General features: G+C 58.6%; 1 protein-coding gene across 1 annotated transcript in view; it reads left to right on the forward strand.

The window, feature by feature from the left end:
* Positions 1 to 13,574, forward strand: part of LRP5 (LDL receptor related protein 5) — a 96,965-nt gene that overhangs the window by 29,733 nt on the left and 53,658 nt on the right. The window contains exons 3-5 of the mRNA XM_045066029.1: positions 2,668 to 2,865; positions 6,166 to 6,362; positions 7,396 to 7,527. Of these exons, the coding sequence (XP_044921964.1) occupies positions 2,668 to 2,865; positions 6,166 to 6,362; positions 7,396 to 7,527 (527 nt within the window). The remainder of the gene's footprint in view (positions 1 to 2,667; positions 2,866 to 6,165; positions 6,363 to 7,395; positions 7,528 to 13,574) is intronic.

The following is a 13,574-nucleotide window of genomic DNA, read 5'->3' on the forward strand; positions in this document are numbered from 1 at the left end:
CAGCCCAGTGCTTGAGGGGAGGCCCAGGCCGGCATTAGCCAGCAAGGGGCTGCAGTCACTCCCAGTCTAAAGCTAAAGCCAGGCTGAAACCCAACCCCTTCTTTAAAATGCAAAATGGTCCTTCCCTAAAATAACACACAGCCAGACCCACGACCGCACAAAGACCAGGCAGCCCTGCTTTCCTGTGCTTTCCTTCGGAAGTGGATTCCCCCCGTGGAACATGGCTGGGCCTGCAGCAGCATTCAGGATTTTACAAAAGCACATCCACGCCAGCGAGTCTCTGGGAACGGCGTGGCTCGCAAACTCCCCATTTAAGGAAACCAGCAGGCCTCTGTTATGAAACCCTGGGGAAGGAATTTGAATTATGCTCCTTGCAGAGGTCCAGAGCCTTCACATTTCCCGGCCTTTCTCGCCGGCCGCGGGACAGCATCGAGGGAGGTTACGAGCGGATGGCTCTGAGATCGATTCTCCTGATATCTTCTCGGGGGATGGCGGGAGGGCTGGCTCCTTCCGGGCTGCTGGGGGGCGGGACGGGCACTGGGAAGGAGGGTGTCCCAGCAGGCCGGCGGGAGCCTTTGCTGAGCTGGCGGACAGCACCTATCCGCCCGGGGCTGCTGGCCCAGGGGACAGTCCCCCGACGGCCTGGCCCTGGCCTCACCCAGAGAGCCATGGAGTGCTCCCTGAGCTGCTGGCACGTGCCTGGGGCAGGTCCGCCTCCCAGAGCCTCAGTTTCCCCATCTGTCCAGTGGGAAGAGAGATTCCTGCTCCGCCTGTGTCTGCCAAGTGCTCACCAGCTGCGGAGGAGAGAGTGAAGGAGAGGCCTCTGCGTGCGGGTGCTTTCTTCTCCTGTCGGTCCCCACTTGGGTGGGAAAGCAGGGGGGCTCGGTGACAGGAACCTCGCTGCCACGTGGGCAGGAGGCTGCCTTTGGCGTGGCTTAGGGACCTGTCCCAGCTCCTCCTGCAGATCGTCCTGGCATCGGCTCAGAATGACACCCCCCCAGGAAGGCTGTATGGCTTCACCCGTGGGGTGGCGCCTCCGGCACCCACACCTCCCATGGTCGCAGGGGGCTCTCTGGACGAGCACCCGTGAGAGGCAGGGTGGGGCTTGTTGTCCCCATGCCCCTGGCGAGTGTGCCGGCCCCTGGCCCACATCAGCGGCTCAGAATTTGCTGAGAGGGAGGAGATCCCACCTGGGAAGAAATAGAGCCCAGAGCAGTGGGCGACTTACCAAGTTGGAGAGAAGCAGCTCGAAGTGAAGAGAGCGGTCTGTGGACCGGGAACTAGGATGCCCGAGAAGGGACAGTGCACGGTCTACCCCCACTGGATTTGCACTACCCGCGGGCCTCCTAGCGTGGCACAGGTGGGGCAGGGAGCTCCCTGCCTTCCCAGGTCACAGTTCCAGGCAGACTCCCTGTGGCCTGGCATGGGGAGTGGACGAGCCTTTAAAGCAGTCCCTGAGGCCAAGGGTTATGGGATTTGCTGATTAGCCACGACCCACCCGTGCCCACCCGCCCTGGTGGGGGGGGTAAGACTGCACCGTGGGGAAAGACCACTCGTGGGAGTGGGGCTTCTCCAAGGGAAACTGGACACTGTCCTCCTTGTCAGCAGGGAGGCACGGGCGGACCAAATAAAGCAGGTCTGCCACCCGCGTGTCCCATGGCTCATCCACGTCCGACCGAAACCTGAGGGGCCTGTGTCCTCCAGGCAGGTGTGCCTCTGAGCTGCCCCCGGGAACCCAGGCCCGGCTTCGAGGAGCACGCTGGGTTTTCGCCTCCCCGGGGAGCTAGACGTGTTCTCTGGGTGCCGGCAGGGTTTGAACCTGTCACCCCAGATGCCTGGTGTCACTGCACATCGTGTCCACCTACTTGGTGGGCTATCACATAAGGAAGCCTTTCAGGAGGGGCTTCAGGGTGTGAGGGGCCTGCCCCTTCCTAGCCGCTGGAGGGTGGGGAAGGGCAGGGGTGAATCACCCACAAGCCCCTCCGGCCGGAACTACAGTCACGCCCACCTGTGTGGGTTTTTTTTAATAGACTCTATTTTTTGTTTTTGTTAAACAAAACCCCTGGGCAGCCCCTCATCTTTTCCTAGTCTCTGTAGTTCTTCCTTTTCCAGAATGTCCTGTGGTTGGAGTCACACCGTACCTAACCCTTCCAGACTGGCTCTTTCTCTAATAAACATCTAAGATTCCTCCTTGGCTTAATGCCTCATTTTTTTATAATGTGCCGAACACTGTCCCTCCCTACATATTTTTAATTGGCTTTAGCAGTTCATTTGCAGCATTTTCGTAGGAGCAAAAAAATCAGAAAGAACTCAAACGTCGAACTAGCGGCATGTAACTAATTTACGATATCCTATCGCCATTAAGAGAACAAAGAGGTTTTCTATTAGTAGAAAGAGGGGATACTCAGAGGGGATCGCCGGGGACAAGTTGGAATAGCATATTTTGGTTCGCCAACGTGGTTTAAGAATTAATATGTTCCTAACTGCTTAGGGGACCAATCGGAAGCGAGACTAGCCCAGCCCCTAAGCACTGGTTACCTCTAGTGGGCGAGATTTGGGGACGATTTCTCGGTCTCCGTCTAACACGTTTGCATTCGTGTAGACAGAAGACAGACACAAAGCATCCCCGGGCTAGCCTTCCCTGCTTGTGCTCTGCCCCCTCGTTAGGTACATGTACTGGACAGACTGGGGCGAGACACCTCGAATCGAGCGAGCAGGCATGGACGGCAGTACCCGGAAAATCATCGTGGACTCCGACATCTACTGGCCCAACGGGCTGACCATCGACTTGGAGGAGCAGAAGCTCTACTGGGCCGACGCCAAGCTCAGCTTCATCCACCGTGCCAACCTGGATGGCTCGTTCCGGTAAGTGCCTGCCCGCGCGGGGGTCCCCACCTTTCCCTGTGCTCCCCAGCCCCCCGCTAAGGTCCAGGCTGGATGTTGGCAGGTGACCCTTCTTAACTCAGACCCGGGGTCTTGTATCTGAAACCCTGGGGGCCTGAGGAGTTCTGGGCTCTTCAGAACTTAACACAGTGGTGAGTGCACACAGGGCGTCAGACTCCACCCCGAGCGAGGTCTGGGAGGGCACCTGCCATCCGCCATGTGACTATGTCCGTGGCAAAACACAGAATAGTCATTCCGAGCGGCGTCGGAAGACGAAAAACAGCCCCACATCCGCACACGGTTTTTGCACCAAAGGAGTCACAGAAGTCTTGCCATTTTCAAAGTTGTTTTGGGTTTCAGAATGGTGGAGAAGGGATTGTGGACCTCAAACCCAGGGGTCCAGCAGGGTTGTAAAGAGTAGACCATACCCCCTTCCTCTCATCACCAAGTACGCGTCCTGAGGACAGGAGTAGGGCTGGTCTTGGGGTTCACTGCATTCCGAAGTCTTGCCAGAGGACCTCACACCTAATACTTGCTCAGTAAAATGAGTTAAATGAGTGAGCTATGAAGGGTTTTTCACTCGTTAGGTAATTGCTTGTAGAGCTTTCTGGTCGGCTTAGCTTAACAGCCCTCTACGTCGTCATGCTGTAACCACAGGGACGTGCCTTCTGTGCACAGGGCTTTGTTTATTTTCATGTACTGAATTTGTGCCGGGTCTTGGGCAATCCTCCTGGAGGACAGACCCTGCTTCTGCTCGGTGGAGCTCCTGAACCAGGCGGGGAGGTAGTGGGTGCCGGTGTCGTGGGCTGCGGTCACGCGGCATGGGGAGGACTCGGCTGGATCTCTGCACACACAGGCAGATGACGAGGCTGACAGATCTGAGGGTGTTAGCAGGTTTGCCACGTTTTATCCAGGCCTGCGTACTAGTTTATCTGTTGCTGTGTACCAAAATACCCCCAAGCCTGGCCACCTAAATCAGCAAATAGGGTTTTTTCTTGTGGGGAAAGAGTGTCAGGAATTAGGCGTGGTTTAGCTGACTTAGCTCAGAGTGTGCCCTGTGGTTATAGTCAAGCTCCTGGCAGGGGCTGTGGTCATCCGAAGGCTTGACCGACGCTGGAGGACCACTCTGACGGCTGTTAGTAGGAGGCCTCAGTTCCTCCTTGACCTCTGCTGACCATGTCCAGCTTGTTTGAAACATTCTAGCCCATTGTCTCTGTGAGCACAGACTGGCCTGGGGCTTGGGTGGAGACTTGGAAAGTGTGGCAGCCTGGGGAGTTGTGGTCCTTGGGAAGCTGAGTGACCCTGGCTGTTGTGAAGGGAGTGTTGGAGGCTGGAAAGGCTGCAGTCTGTGGGTGCCTGGTGGAGGGATCGTGACAGCCAGCAGGGATGGTGGTGGCACTTACGACATGAAAATGGTGATGGTGGTGATGGCTGTGATGGTGGTGAAGACGATGATGGTGATGGTGGTGATGATGATGGAGGTGATGGTGGTGATGATGGCGAAGGCGATGATGGTGATGGTGGTAATGATGGTGACGATGGTCGTGATGATGGTAATGATGGTGATGGTGGTGATGCAGTGATGGTGATGTGATTGTGATGATAGTGACGGTGGTGACAGTGGTGGTGATGATGGTGACGATGGTGGTGATGGTGATGATGATGGTGACTATGGTGACAGTGATGGTGGTGACGGTGATGATTATGGTGACGATGGTGGGAGTGATGGTGATGATAGTGGTGATGGTGGTGATGATTATGGTAACAATGATGGTGATGATGGTGTTGATGGCGAGGGTGGTGGTGGTGACAATGTTGGTGATGGTGATGATTATGGTGACAATGATGGTGACGGTGGTGATGGTGATAGTGATAGTGGGACGGAGGGGATTTGAGGGGTAACAGCTGAGGGGCTGAGGGGCTCGGGGTTCTCCTGAGGATAATGGGAATGGTTGGGAAAGAGATGAAGGCTGTAGTTGAATAACATTCTAAGCGTGCTGCATAGCACGGAATTATTCACTTAACATAATGGTTCATTCTGTGTTCCATGCATTTCTCTCAATAGTTTATTTTAAAAAGTAACATCAAGGGAATGCCTGGGTGGTTTAGTCAGTTAAGTGTCTGCCTTTGGCTCAGGTCATGGTCCTAGAGGCCCAGAATGGAGTCCCACGAGGGGCTCCCTGCTCAGCGGGGAGCCTGCTTCTCCCTCTGCCTACTGCTCCTCCTGCTTGTGCTGTCTCTCTGACAAATATGTAAGAATCTTTAAAGGTGGGCGGCTGGGTGGCAGTTGGTTGGGTGGCTGCTTTCGGCTCAGGTCATGGTCCTGGAGTCCTGGGATCAAGTCCCACATCGGGCCCCCGGCTCTGTGCAGAGTCTGCTTCTCCCTCTCACCTTCTCCCCGCTTGTGCTTTCTCTCACCGTCTCTCTCTCAAATAAATAAAATCTTGAAAAAAAAAAAGATCTTAAAAGGTGATGTCAAGAAGACAAAAAGGGGGCAGCATTGGGTCAGGTCTGGGAAGAGCAGGGCATGTGGCTTTAAGTTGTTTAGTAACCCCTTGTACGTGTTGCTGTCTCCACGGTGTGGTGTCGTGCTGGGGCGGGGGGGGGGGGTGGTGCTGGGGACCAGCCCCCTGCAGCCGTCCCCCATCAAGGAGCCTGGAGGCAGGGAGGGTCATTAAACTGGATAATCACCCCCCCCACCAGGTGTCAAATTCTGACTCAGAACCAGCATCCATAATCGAATTAAAAACTAGTTCTCGGTTTGCTGAACATTATAAATACATAGAAAAGAGCTGCTTTCCCTTGCATTGTTGTCAAATTCAGTGTAGCCTGATCCTATAAATGACAGCAAGGAGCAGGCGCATTTGGTCCAGTCTGTAAGCTGTCGAAACATCAGGGCAGAGCAGGCGCGCTGGTCTCCAGTTCCTTGCGATGTCAGCCGCGGCTTCCCGCCTGCCATTTTTCTTCCTCCTTTTTCCCCTGGGGAGCACTTTGCCACCAGCCAGTGTTCTCGAAACAGGTCCGGAGGGGAGGCCCGTGGCTCTGGGAGGGACGGCAGGGGGCTGGCGGCATCTGGGAAGTGCCCCCCACGCACCGGGACGGTTCCCAGGATGCCTGCCCCGCTGTGTCCTACTGTCCTGTGTGATGTGGTGTCCTACTGTCCTGTGTGATGTGAGTGGGTCCACAGGGACCGGGGAGGGTGTTTCGAAGCCGGGAGTGCGCAGGGCGCTGGGGAATCTGCTGACGGCTCCCTGCCCTGCCCTCACGCCCCTGCCCCTGCAGGCAGAAGGTCGTGGAGGGCAGCCTGACGCACCCCTTTGCGCTGACGCTCTCTGGGGACACTCTGTACTGGACGGACTGGCAGACCCGCTCCATCCACGCCTGTAACAAGAGGACCGGAGAGAAGAGGAAGGAGATCCTCAGCGCCCTCTACTCGCCCATGGACATTCAAGTGCTCAGCCCGGAGCGGCAGCCTTACTGTAAGCGCGGCGCTGGGGGTGGCTGGCGGCTTCCCTTGGCTGAGGCCCCCAGGCTGGGGGCGCCGACCGCAGCAGCGGCAGAGAGGAGGTGCTGGTAGACGGGCGGGAGGGGTTTTCAGAGTGCAGGGCTAGGCTGGGGGGCAGCGGCGGGTGGGGACCCCCACTGCGCCGTCCGCTCTGTGCAGGCAGCAGAGGGACTCCCGAGGAAGGTCGCTTTGTTCCAGAAGATGCATAGTCAGCGAGGAATGATCTGCTGCGAATCGAGGCTCTCAGCCTGGGGTCTCCAGAGGGTGGTGGCTGGGGTCCTTGTTGGTGACGAGTGGGCTCAGGGCTCCGGTGACAGGCAGCCAGCAGGGTCCTTGGGCACCAGGGTGCTGTAGAAGTTTCTTGCTTTGAACTTACCAGTGAGGGGCCCAAAGGGGGCAACCGTTGTCAGTGCCAAAGGCAAGGGCGGGTTCTTGGCAATTGTGTTTTGTTGAGAACATCTTGGTCCTTAGCTCCACGCTTGGGGCGGCCCACACCCGGAAGGCAGCATGAGGGAGAGGAGAGACACCACCCCAGAAATCTCCAGTTGATGGGGGTGGTTCATAGTCTACATTTTGGGGTACCGCCCCCCCAGCCTGCCCCGGGCAGAGTGAAATGCCAGCAGTGTTTGGGTCTGTTGGTGTTGGATGTAGACGGGCTTGGGAGACTGCAAAGGGTTGCCGGCAGCACCGGCAGCGTCTGGGCCTGGCCACCAAGTGCTTGTGCCGATCCCGTGGGGTCCAAGCTCATCACCGAGATTAGACAGGCCTCTGGTCCAGGAGCCTCCAGTCCATACTGCACGGGCAGGTCCTGTTGGGGAAGGCCAAGGGTGGCCTTCATGGAGGAGGTGTTGTCTGAGGGGCCCTGAGGAAGAGTGGGTTTTTGACTGTAGAAGTGGGGGGAGGGGCAGAGCAGGGAGGAAGCCCCCACCAGGACGGTGCGTGGGGCGGGAGTGGGGTCAAGGGCCCTGCGGCTCGAGCCTTCCCTCACTCTGCCCCGTCTTCCCCAGTCCACACGCGGTGTGCAGAGGACAACGGCGGCTGCTCCCACCTGTGCCTGCTGTCCCCGAGGGAGCCTTTCTACACGTGCGCCTGCCCCACCGGTGTGCAGCTCCATGACAACGGCAAGACGTGCAAGGCAGGTGAGATGGGGCGCCGGCTGGGGGCTGGCCTGGTGGGGGGCGGGTGTCGGGAGTGAGCCCCGGGGCAGCGCCCCGTCCTGCCCACAGCGAGGGTTTCACGCGATCATCTGGGCTCCCACCCGCTGGGACCGGGGTCTGATCTGGGTTCTGCTGCCCGGCGGGCCTGTCACCAGGCTCGGGGACTCTGGTTCTGGTCCATCGGGTGAGCTTGCAGGGGGCTGCCTGCACGCCGTGAGGGTGGCCCAGATGCTCACTGTCGCGAACTGCCACACGGAAACCGTGGGGACTGGAAGAATGACGTCTGTGCGGGAGGACCCCGTGAGCTGGGAGGCGCCCCACAATCCGGCGCGGGGCACTGCGGTCTCGTCCGCATTGATACGGGATTTACGATTCGTGTTTATTCTTGCATCCCATCCCGATGGGGTCTTCACGCCCCATAGCCCGCCCCCTGGAAGTTGGGGCCGGAGGCACAGGCTCGATGGGAGAAAGCCTCGCGCAGCCGCCGGCCCGCCCCACGCACCGGGTTTTCCTTTGTTTCACGAGCTCGTCGCCTCTTTGTTCCCCTCCCGAGGTCGCAGCACCGGCTCTTCGAGGACGCGCGCTCCATTCTGTTTTCGTGAAGCGTCACCCCCTCGTCTGGGGCGCTGTCTGGGGCTCTCCTTGCCGGGGGTCGGCTTCCGAGCGTGCCCGTCCGGAAAGGACTGCGGCTAGGACGCAGCCGTCGCTGGGGATGTCCCGGGCCCAGGGCAGCTGGCTGGCCCCGAGGGCCCCGGACCGGCTGGCAAGGGCTAGTGAGAGGTGTCAGTGAGGCGTCAGGGAGCGGCCACCCCTGGGCCGGCCGCCGTTGTGGGAAGGGAAGGAAAGGGAGGCCAGGGCTTCCCTGGGGACCTTGGGGCGGCGGGGGGGGGGGGAGTGTTACCAGAACTCGAGCACACGTTTATTTATTTACTTACTTTTTTTTTTAATTATTTATTTTTACTTTTTTTTTTTTTTTTTTTTTTTAAGATTTTATTTATTTATTTGAGAGAGAGAGCACGCGAGAGCGCATAGACAGTGGTGAAGGAGCAGCGGGCTGAGCAAGGAGCCCAGGGCAGGCTCCGTCCCAGGATCCTGGGATCACGACCCCAGTGGAAGGCAGCCGTCCAGTGGATTGAGCCTTCCAGGGGCCCCGTGAGCGCGGGTCTAAAACAGGATGTTTGGGGGCACCGGTGGCTCAGTGGGTGGAGCCCCCAGCTCTTGGTTTCGGCTCAGGTCAGGATCTCAGAGTCGTGGGATCGAGCCCCATGTCGGGCTCTGCGCTCACTGTGGTATCTCCTCGAGATTCATTCTCTCTCTCTCTCTCTCTCTCTCTCTCTCTCGCCTCCCTGCCAATTGTGCTCACCCTCTCAGTCTCTCTCTCTCTCTCACATAAATAAATCCGCGGGGAATGACGGCGGCCGGGTTAGGGGCTGGGCAGGGGCTGGGTGTGGAGAGTAAAGCAGTCGGCGACACTGGCCTGTGGCTGCCCTATCCCCCTCCTCCTCCCCCCCACCTCCCCCCACAGCCCTTCCTAGAGCAAATGTGCTGTGGGGGTGGGGCTGACAGGAAGCCGGCAGGCGCAGGAATGAAAATGAATAAAGCCCATTCAGACTGGGTCAGGGTGAGAACCGCACAAAGGAGGGACTCAGATGGGGGTGGGGGCAGTGGGATGAAAGTTCAGAGAAGGGTCTTCCCTGGAGACACCGCTCAGGCTGAGACTGGAGGATTATCAGGGAGGAAGGGCAAGGAATGGTGAGAAGGAACAGCGAGTGCGGCGGCCCTGAGGCAAGGGCCAGGCGGTGTCAGACTGACCTCACAGGGGTGCGGTCTGCACCATCACTCGGGGCCCCGAGTTCACAAGAGCCCTGTGCTTGGTTTAAGGCTCTGTTGTTGCTGACTTGAAATGCTTAATCACTTTTGGACAGGGGGCCCCACAGATTTGCTTGGGGGCGGCCTTGCAGATTTTGCAGCCAGCCCTGCTTTGTGTGTAGGAGAAACCCAAGGGCAGTCTGGAGGCCGTCTTCATATTTTTGTGGGTCTTTTTCTGTTGCTTTTCCACGTGCATCTGTGCATTTTACTGGACATTATTTGTAATTACAGGAGGTGTATATGCTTCCAAAACACGAGTTTCGGTGCCGGCCTGGGGCCTGGCCTCCGGGGTGGAGGAGCACAATCTGGTGTCTATCGCTGCCGTCTGTGGGCAAGCCCTGCCGAGCCGGGGTGCTGGCTGGGGAGGCGAGGTTGGCTCTGGGAGGAGGGCAGGCGTGGCGAATGCAGGCGTGGCTGCCGTCTCTGCCCGCATGGGGTGTCTGGATCCGGGTGCACGTGACATTTAGGGAAAGAGTGAGGGGTGGGCACAACTTCCCCCCACCCCCTGGCAAGGTAGGACACACAGAAGTACCCACCTTATTGGGGAGCTTGCCCGGGGCCGCCTTTGATCACCGGGGGTGGATGATGTCTGGGGCCTGGTTTCTGTGCGCCCGTCTTCCTCATCCGTGCGATGGGGGTCACGGCCACACCCTCCTCAGGGAGGCCGGGGAAGGACACGGCATATTGATGGCACGCAGAAGCCCTGTGCGGGGCACCGGGTGTGTGATCGGGGCACAACGTGGTAGCCCCTTCCACCGTTCACACCCTTGGCGTCCATCTGTCTACACGCTGGGCCAGAGGGAGTAGGGCGGGTCATCCTAAGTTTGCCTCCCCTACCCCCCCACCGTCTGCCGGTCCTCCCACCCCCTGGGGGAGGGCTGATTTCTTTGCCAGGCAGAGGAGCATTGACATTCTGACTCCCTCTTGGGGCCTCTGGTCTCTGGGCACCACTGCCTACGGTCCCTTTGGAGGACATTCTGTTCCTCCTGCAAACATCCACAGAGCAGGGTCGACAGAGGGTGGCGGAGAGGAGATGCCCTGGGGTAAGAGGGCTTCCCAGAGGCGGCTGTCCTGCGGGGAGGGGGCTGGAAGCTATGGCGAAGAGCTGACACCGGCCCCCGTGGGCTGGACCTGGTGGATTAGCAGCACAGCCTGTCCCAGTGGGAAGCTGCTGGCAGGGGGCCGGTCCGCAAACTCCTGGCCAGCGTGCAGAGTCCCCTGGCACTCAGCGGCACAGGGCCACCATCCCTGGTCTTGTGAGAGCTGTCTCGTCTCCCAGCTGGAAAGGGCACTTTCATAAGTCGCTCAGTTGGAGAATGCCACGCGTGAGAAGAAAGCCATCCTTGTGGCTCAGGTGGGTAGTGGTCCAGGAGTCAGGCACACGGAGCAGCTCAGGGGACCCAGGGGCTGAGATTGTGTCCTGCTTTTGCTCAGGTGTCCTGTGTGTACACCTGGTTTTCCCAATTATGTGGGACGGGCTAAAAACAGCAGCAGTCTGCCGGGAGCAGGAAGCTTCCAGAGGACACAGAAGGGATGGGCTGGGCTCTTGCTCTGTGTGCGAGGGTGACCGTCGGGTTCCGTGTTTCTCCAAGAGCGGTTCCCACCCCACGTGCTTCCTGCTCATTGACTGGCTGGTTCTGGGGCCTGCGTGGGGCTTCTGTGGCTTCCTTCCCCGGAGCCACTAGAAGTTGGGGTGAGAAGGGACAGTTTCCTAGAAGTTTTGGGTTGAGTTGAGAAGAAATCCAGGAGCTTCTGAGAACATTGCAAGGGTTTGCCACCAAGGTGGCTTTCTGGAAATTTGGGGTGGAAATGTGGGGGATATCTGTGCATGTTTCTTAATCCAGAAGGATTGGGGCATGAGCGAGGAATGCGTTCTCCTTCAGGGGCTTTCCTTCTGTTGGGGCGATAATTACAGAGATGGCCGCGAGTGGGGGCTTAGGTATTGGGATTTTACAACACGTGACAACTCCGCCTGTAGACGGGTTTTAGGGTGCAGATCTCCTGCCCTCCAGGTTTTATTCCTGGCCTCAGAATGTCACATTAAAGCAAAATGTTTGATGAAGACACTGTGGGTGTTTTACTTTCCTCGCCTGGCCCTCCAGGCCGCCCCGCGTGCATGGGCATGTGTAGTTGTGCCTGTCGGCGGGTGTACATTACACACGGAGTGTGGATTTTGACCGCTGACGTTGTGCAGGCTAATGTGAAAGTGGCCTGGAGAGCATAGCTGGCAACACAAGGGTAAGACAGAGGAAGCAGACACTGAGTTCTGCGGATTGCCCACGCTGAGCAGAGCTCAGAGGTCTCAGCGTGCGGGAACGTGGTGCAGGGCCCCTTGCTGGCCGGCACTGAGCAGAACGTGTGGACGCTGCCGGCAATGGGGAGGGGCTTCCTGGTGGCCACGGGGAGGATGGGATGCAGCGTCAGCCCAGGAGGACCTCTCCGGGGCCACGGAATGGGTGTGGTCTGGGCCTTGAGGGGTGAATACTGATGCCGCACACTGAGGGCCAGGAGGTCCTGGTCTAGAGGAAAGGCCTTTGGAAAAGAGAAATGGAGGGTCCCAACTTCCACTGCTCTGAAAGGGGAGGTGTCAGAGGTGACCTTCGTGGCATCAAACATGGCTTTGACCTGTAGCTGAGTCCGTTGGAGAATTTTGGGGGTGGTGAGGAATTCAGTCCCAGGGAGACCCAGAATTTAGAGCAATGTCCAGTCAGGTGATGGCTTTGTATGTCTAGTTACTGTTTTATGATACCGGCACTCACATCCTGGCTGTGTGGTCTTGGGAAAATAACCCAGCCTCTCTGTGCTTCCAGTTGCTTCACTTGGAAAAAGTACCTGATTCTTGGGAGGATGGCCTGGCTGGCCAGCAAGTAGGAGCCGTGCTTCAATTTGAACTTGAACTTGGAGCCAGGCAGGCAGTGTGATTTGGCGTCAGAAGAGGAATTCTTCCCTGAGTGCTTAAGATCAGAAGCAGCTGATGAGGCTGGGTGGTGGCAAGAGGAGGTTTGAGGGGGCGTAGGCGGGGTAGGGGCCTCCTCACACAGCCGGTGGGAAGCGGGCAGAAGAGTGAAGTGGGTGTCCTGAGTGCACTGGACACGTGGCTCCTTTCCAGGGGTGAAGGCCAGCATCGGGCCGGGCGGGACTGGGGTCTGAGGCGGGGGTCTGGATGTGTCAGAATCCCTCGGAGCCTGACAGACGTCACATCCAGGTGGCCCAGCCCCAGCAAATCAGAGCGTCCAGGACAAGGGGCAGGCATGGAAGGTGAAGGGCTGGGTCTGCCCTTGACACCTGCCCAAGGCAGGCTGATGTGTTGCCATTGGGGGAACCCTCCGCACGGTGGGTAGCATCTCAGGACCCGAAGCCGTGGCCTCAGGCATGACTTGTGGGTTCCTGGGGCTTTCACTCTGGGCGTCTGAGCATTTGTGCTGTGGAGTTAAATCGGAAGAATTTTCGTGATATGCACGGGCCCTATTATGCCCTGCTTTTGAGCAGATGAAAGCCTGCCCTGTGCAGGGAGCAGGTGCCTTCCCCCAAGGAGGGGGCTGTGGTGGCTGTGATGCTCAGACCCCAGTGAACGGGGGTGTGATAGCCCAGGGCCTGCACACTGCCCGGTAGAAGCAGAGGATTGCGCCGGCGCAGAGTGTGGCCTTCTCACCTGTGAGATGCACGAGCAGGAAGACTTCCTTCCCCGCGGCTGGGGAGTCAGATGAGAGCCTGCTTTCCAGTGCCTGGGTGGGGGCCACACAGACAGGACAGCAGATATGGACTCTCTTCCTTTGAATCAGCAGTGTCTTGTGTTCTCTGGCCCCGTGGGCGGGGGACAGCCACTCGCTGCAGGGTACAGTGTCTCACGGTCCCCCAGACCCTCATGATGTGGCCCCCTGGGGGTCCTGTAGGCTCTGAGACTGGGAAGAATGGCAGAGCAAGTGGCCCCCTCCTGGGCCCCAGCTGTGGGGGTTGGCCGGGGGACTTGGTGAGACCCTGGGAGCCTGAGTGACTCTTGTCCCCAGAGCCAGTGGGGGAGGGTGCCTGGGCCAGGCTGCGATCCCACGCACCACGCGACCTCCAGCGCCGGCCTCCCCCAGCCCTCCCCAGCGGCCTGGCCAATGGAGGCGCCCAGCTGGCTTTGGTTTTCCCCAGGTTTTTCCAATTATGTGGGATGG

This window comes from Mustela putorius, unplaced genomic scaffold (genome assembly GCF_011764305.1).
Source record: "Mustela putorius furo isolate JIRA1106 unplaced genomic scaffold, ASM1176430v1.1 tig00000127_pilon_pilon_pilon, whole genome shotgun sequence".
NCBI lineage: Eukaryota > Metazoa > Chordata > Mammalia > Carnivora > Mustelidae > Mustela > Mustela putorius.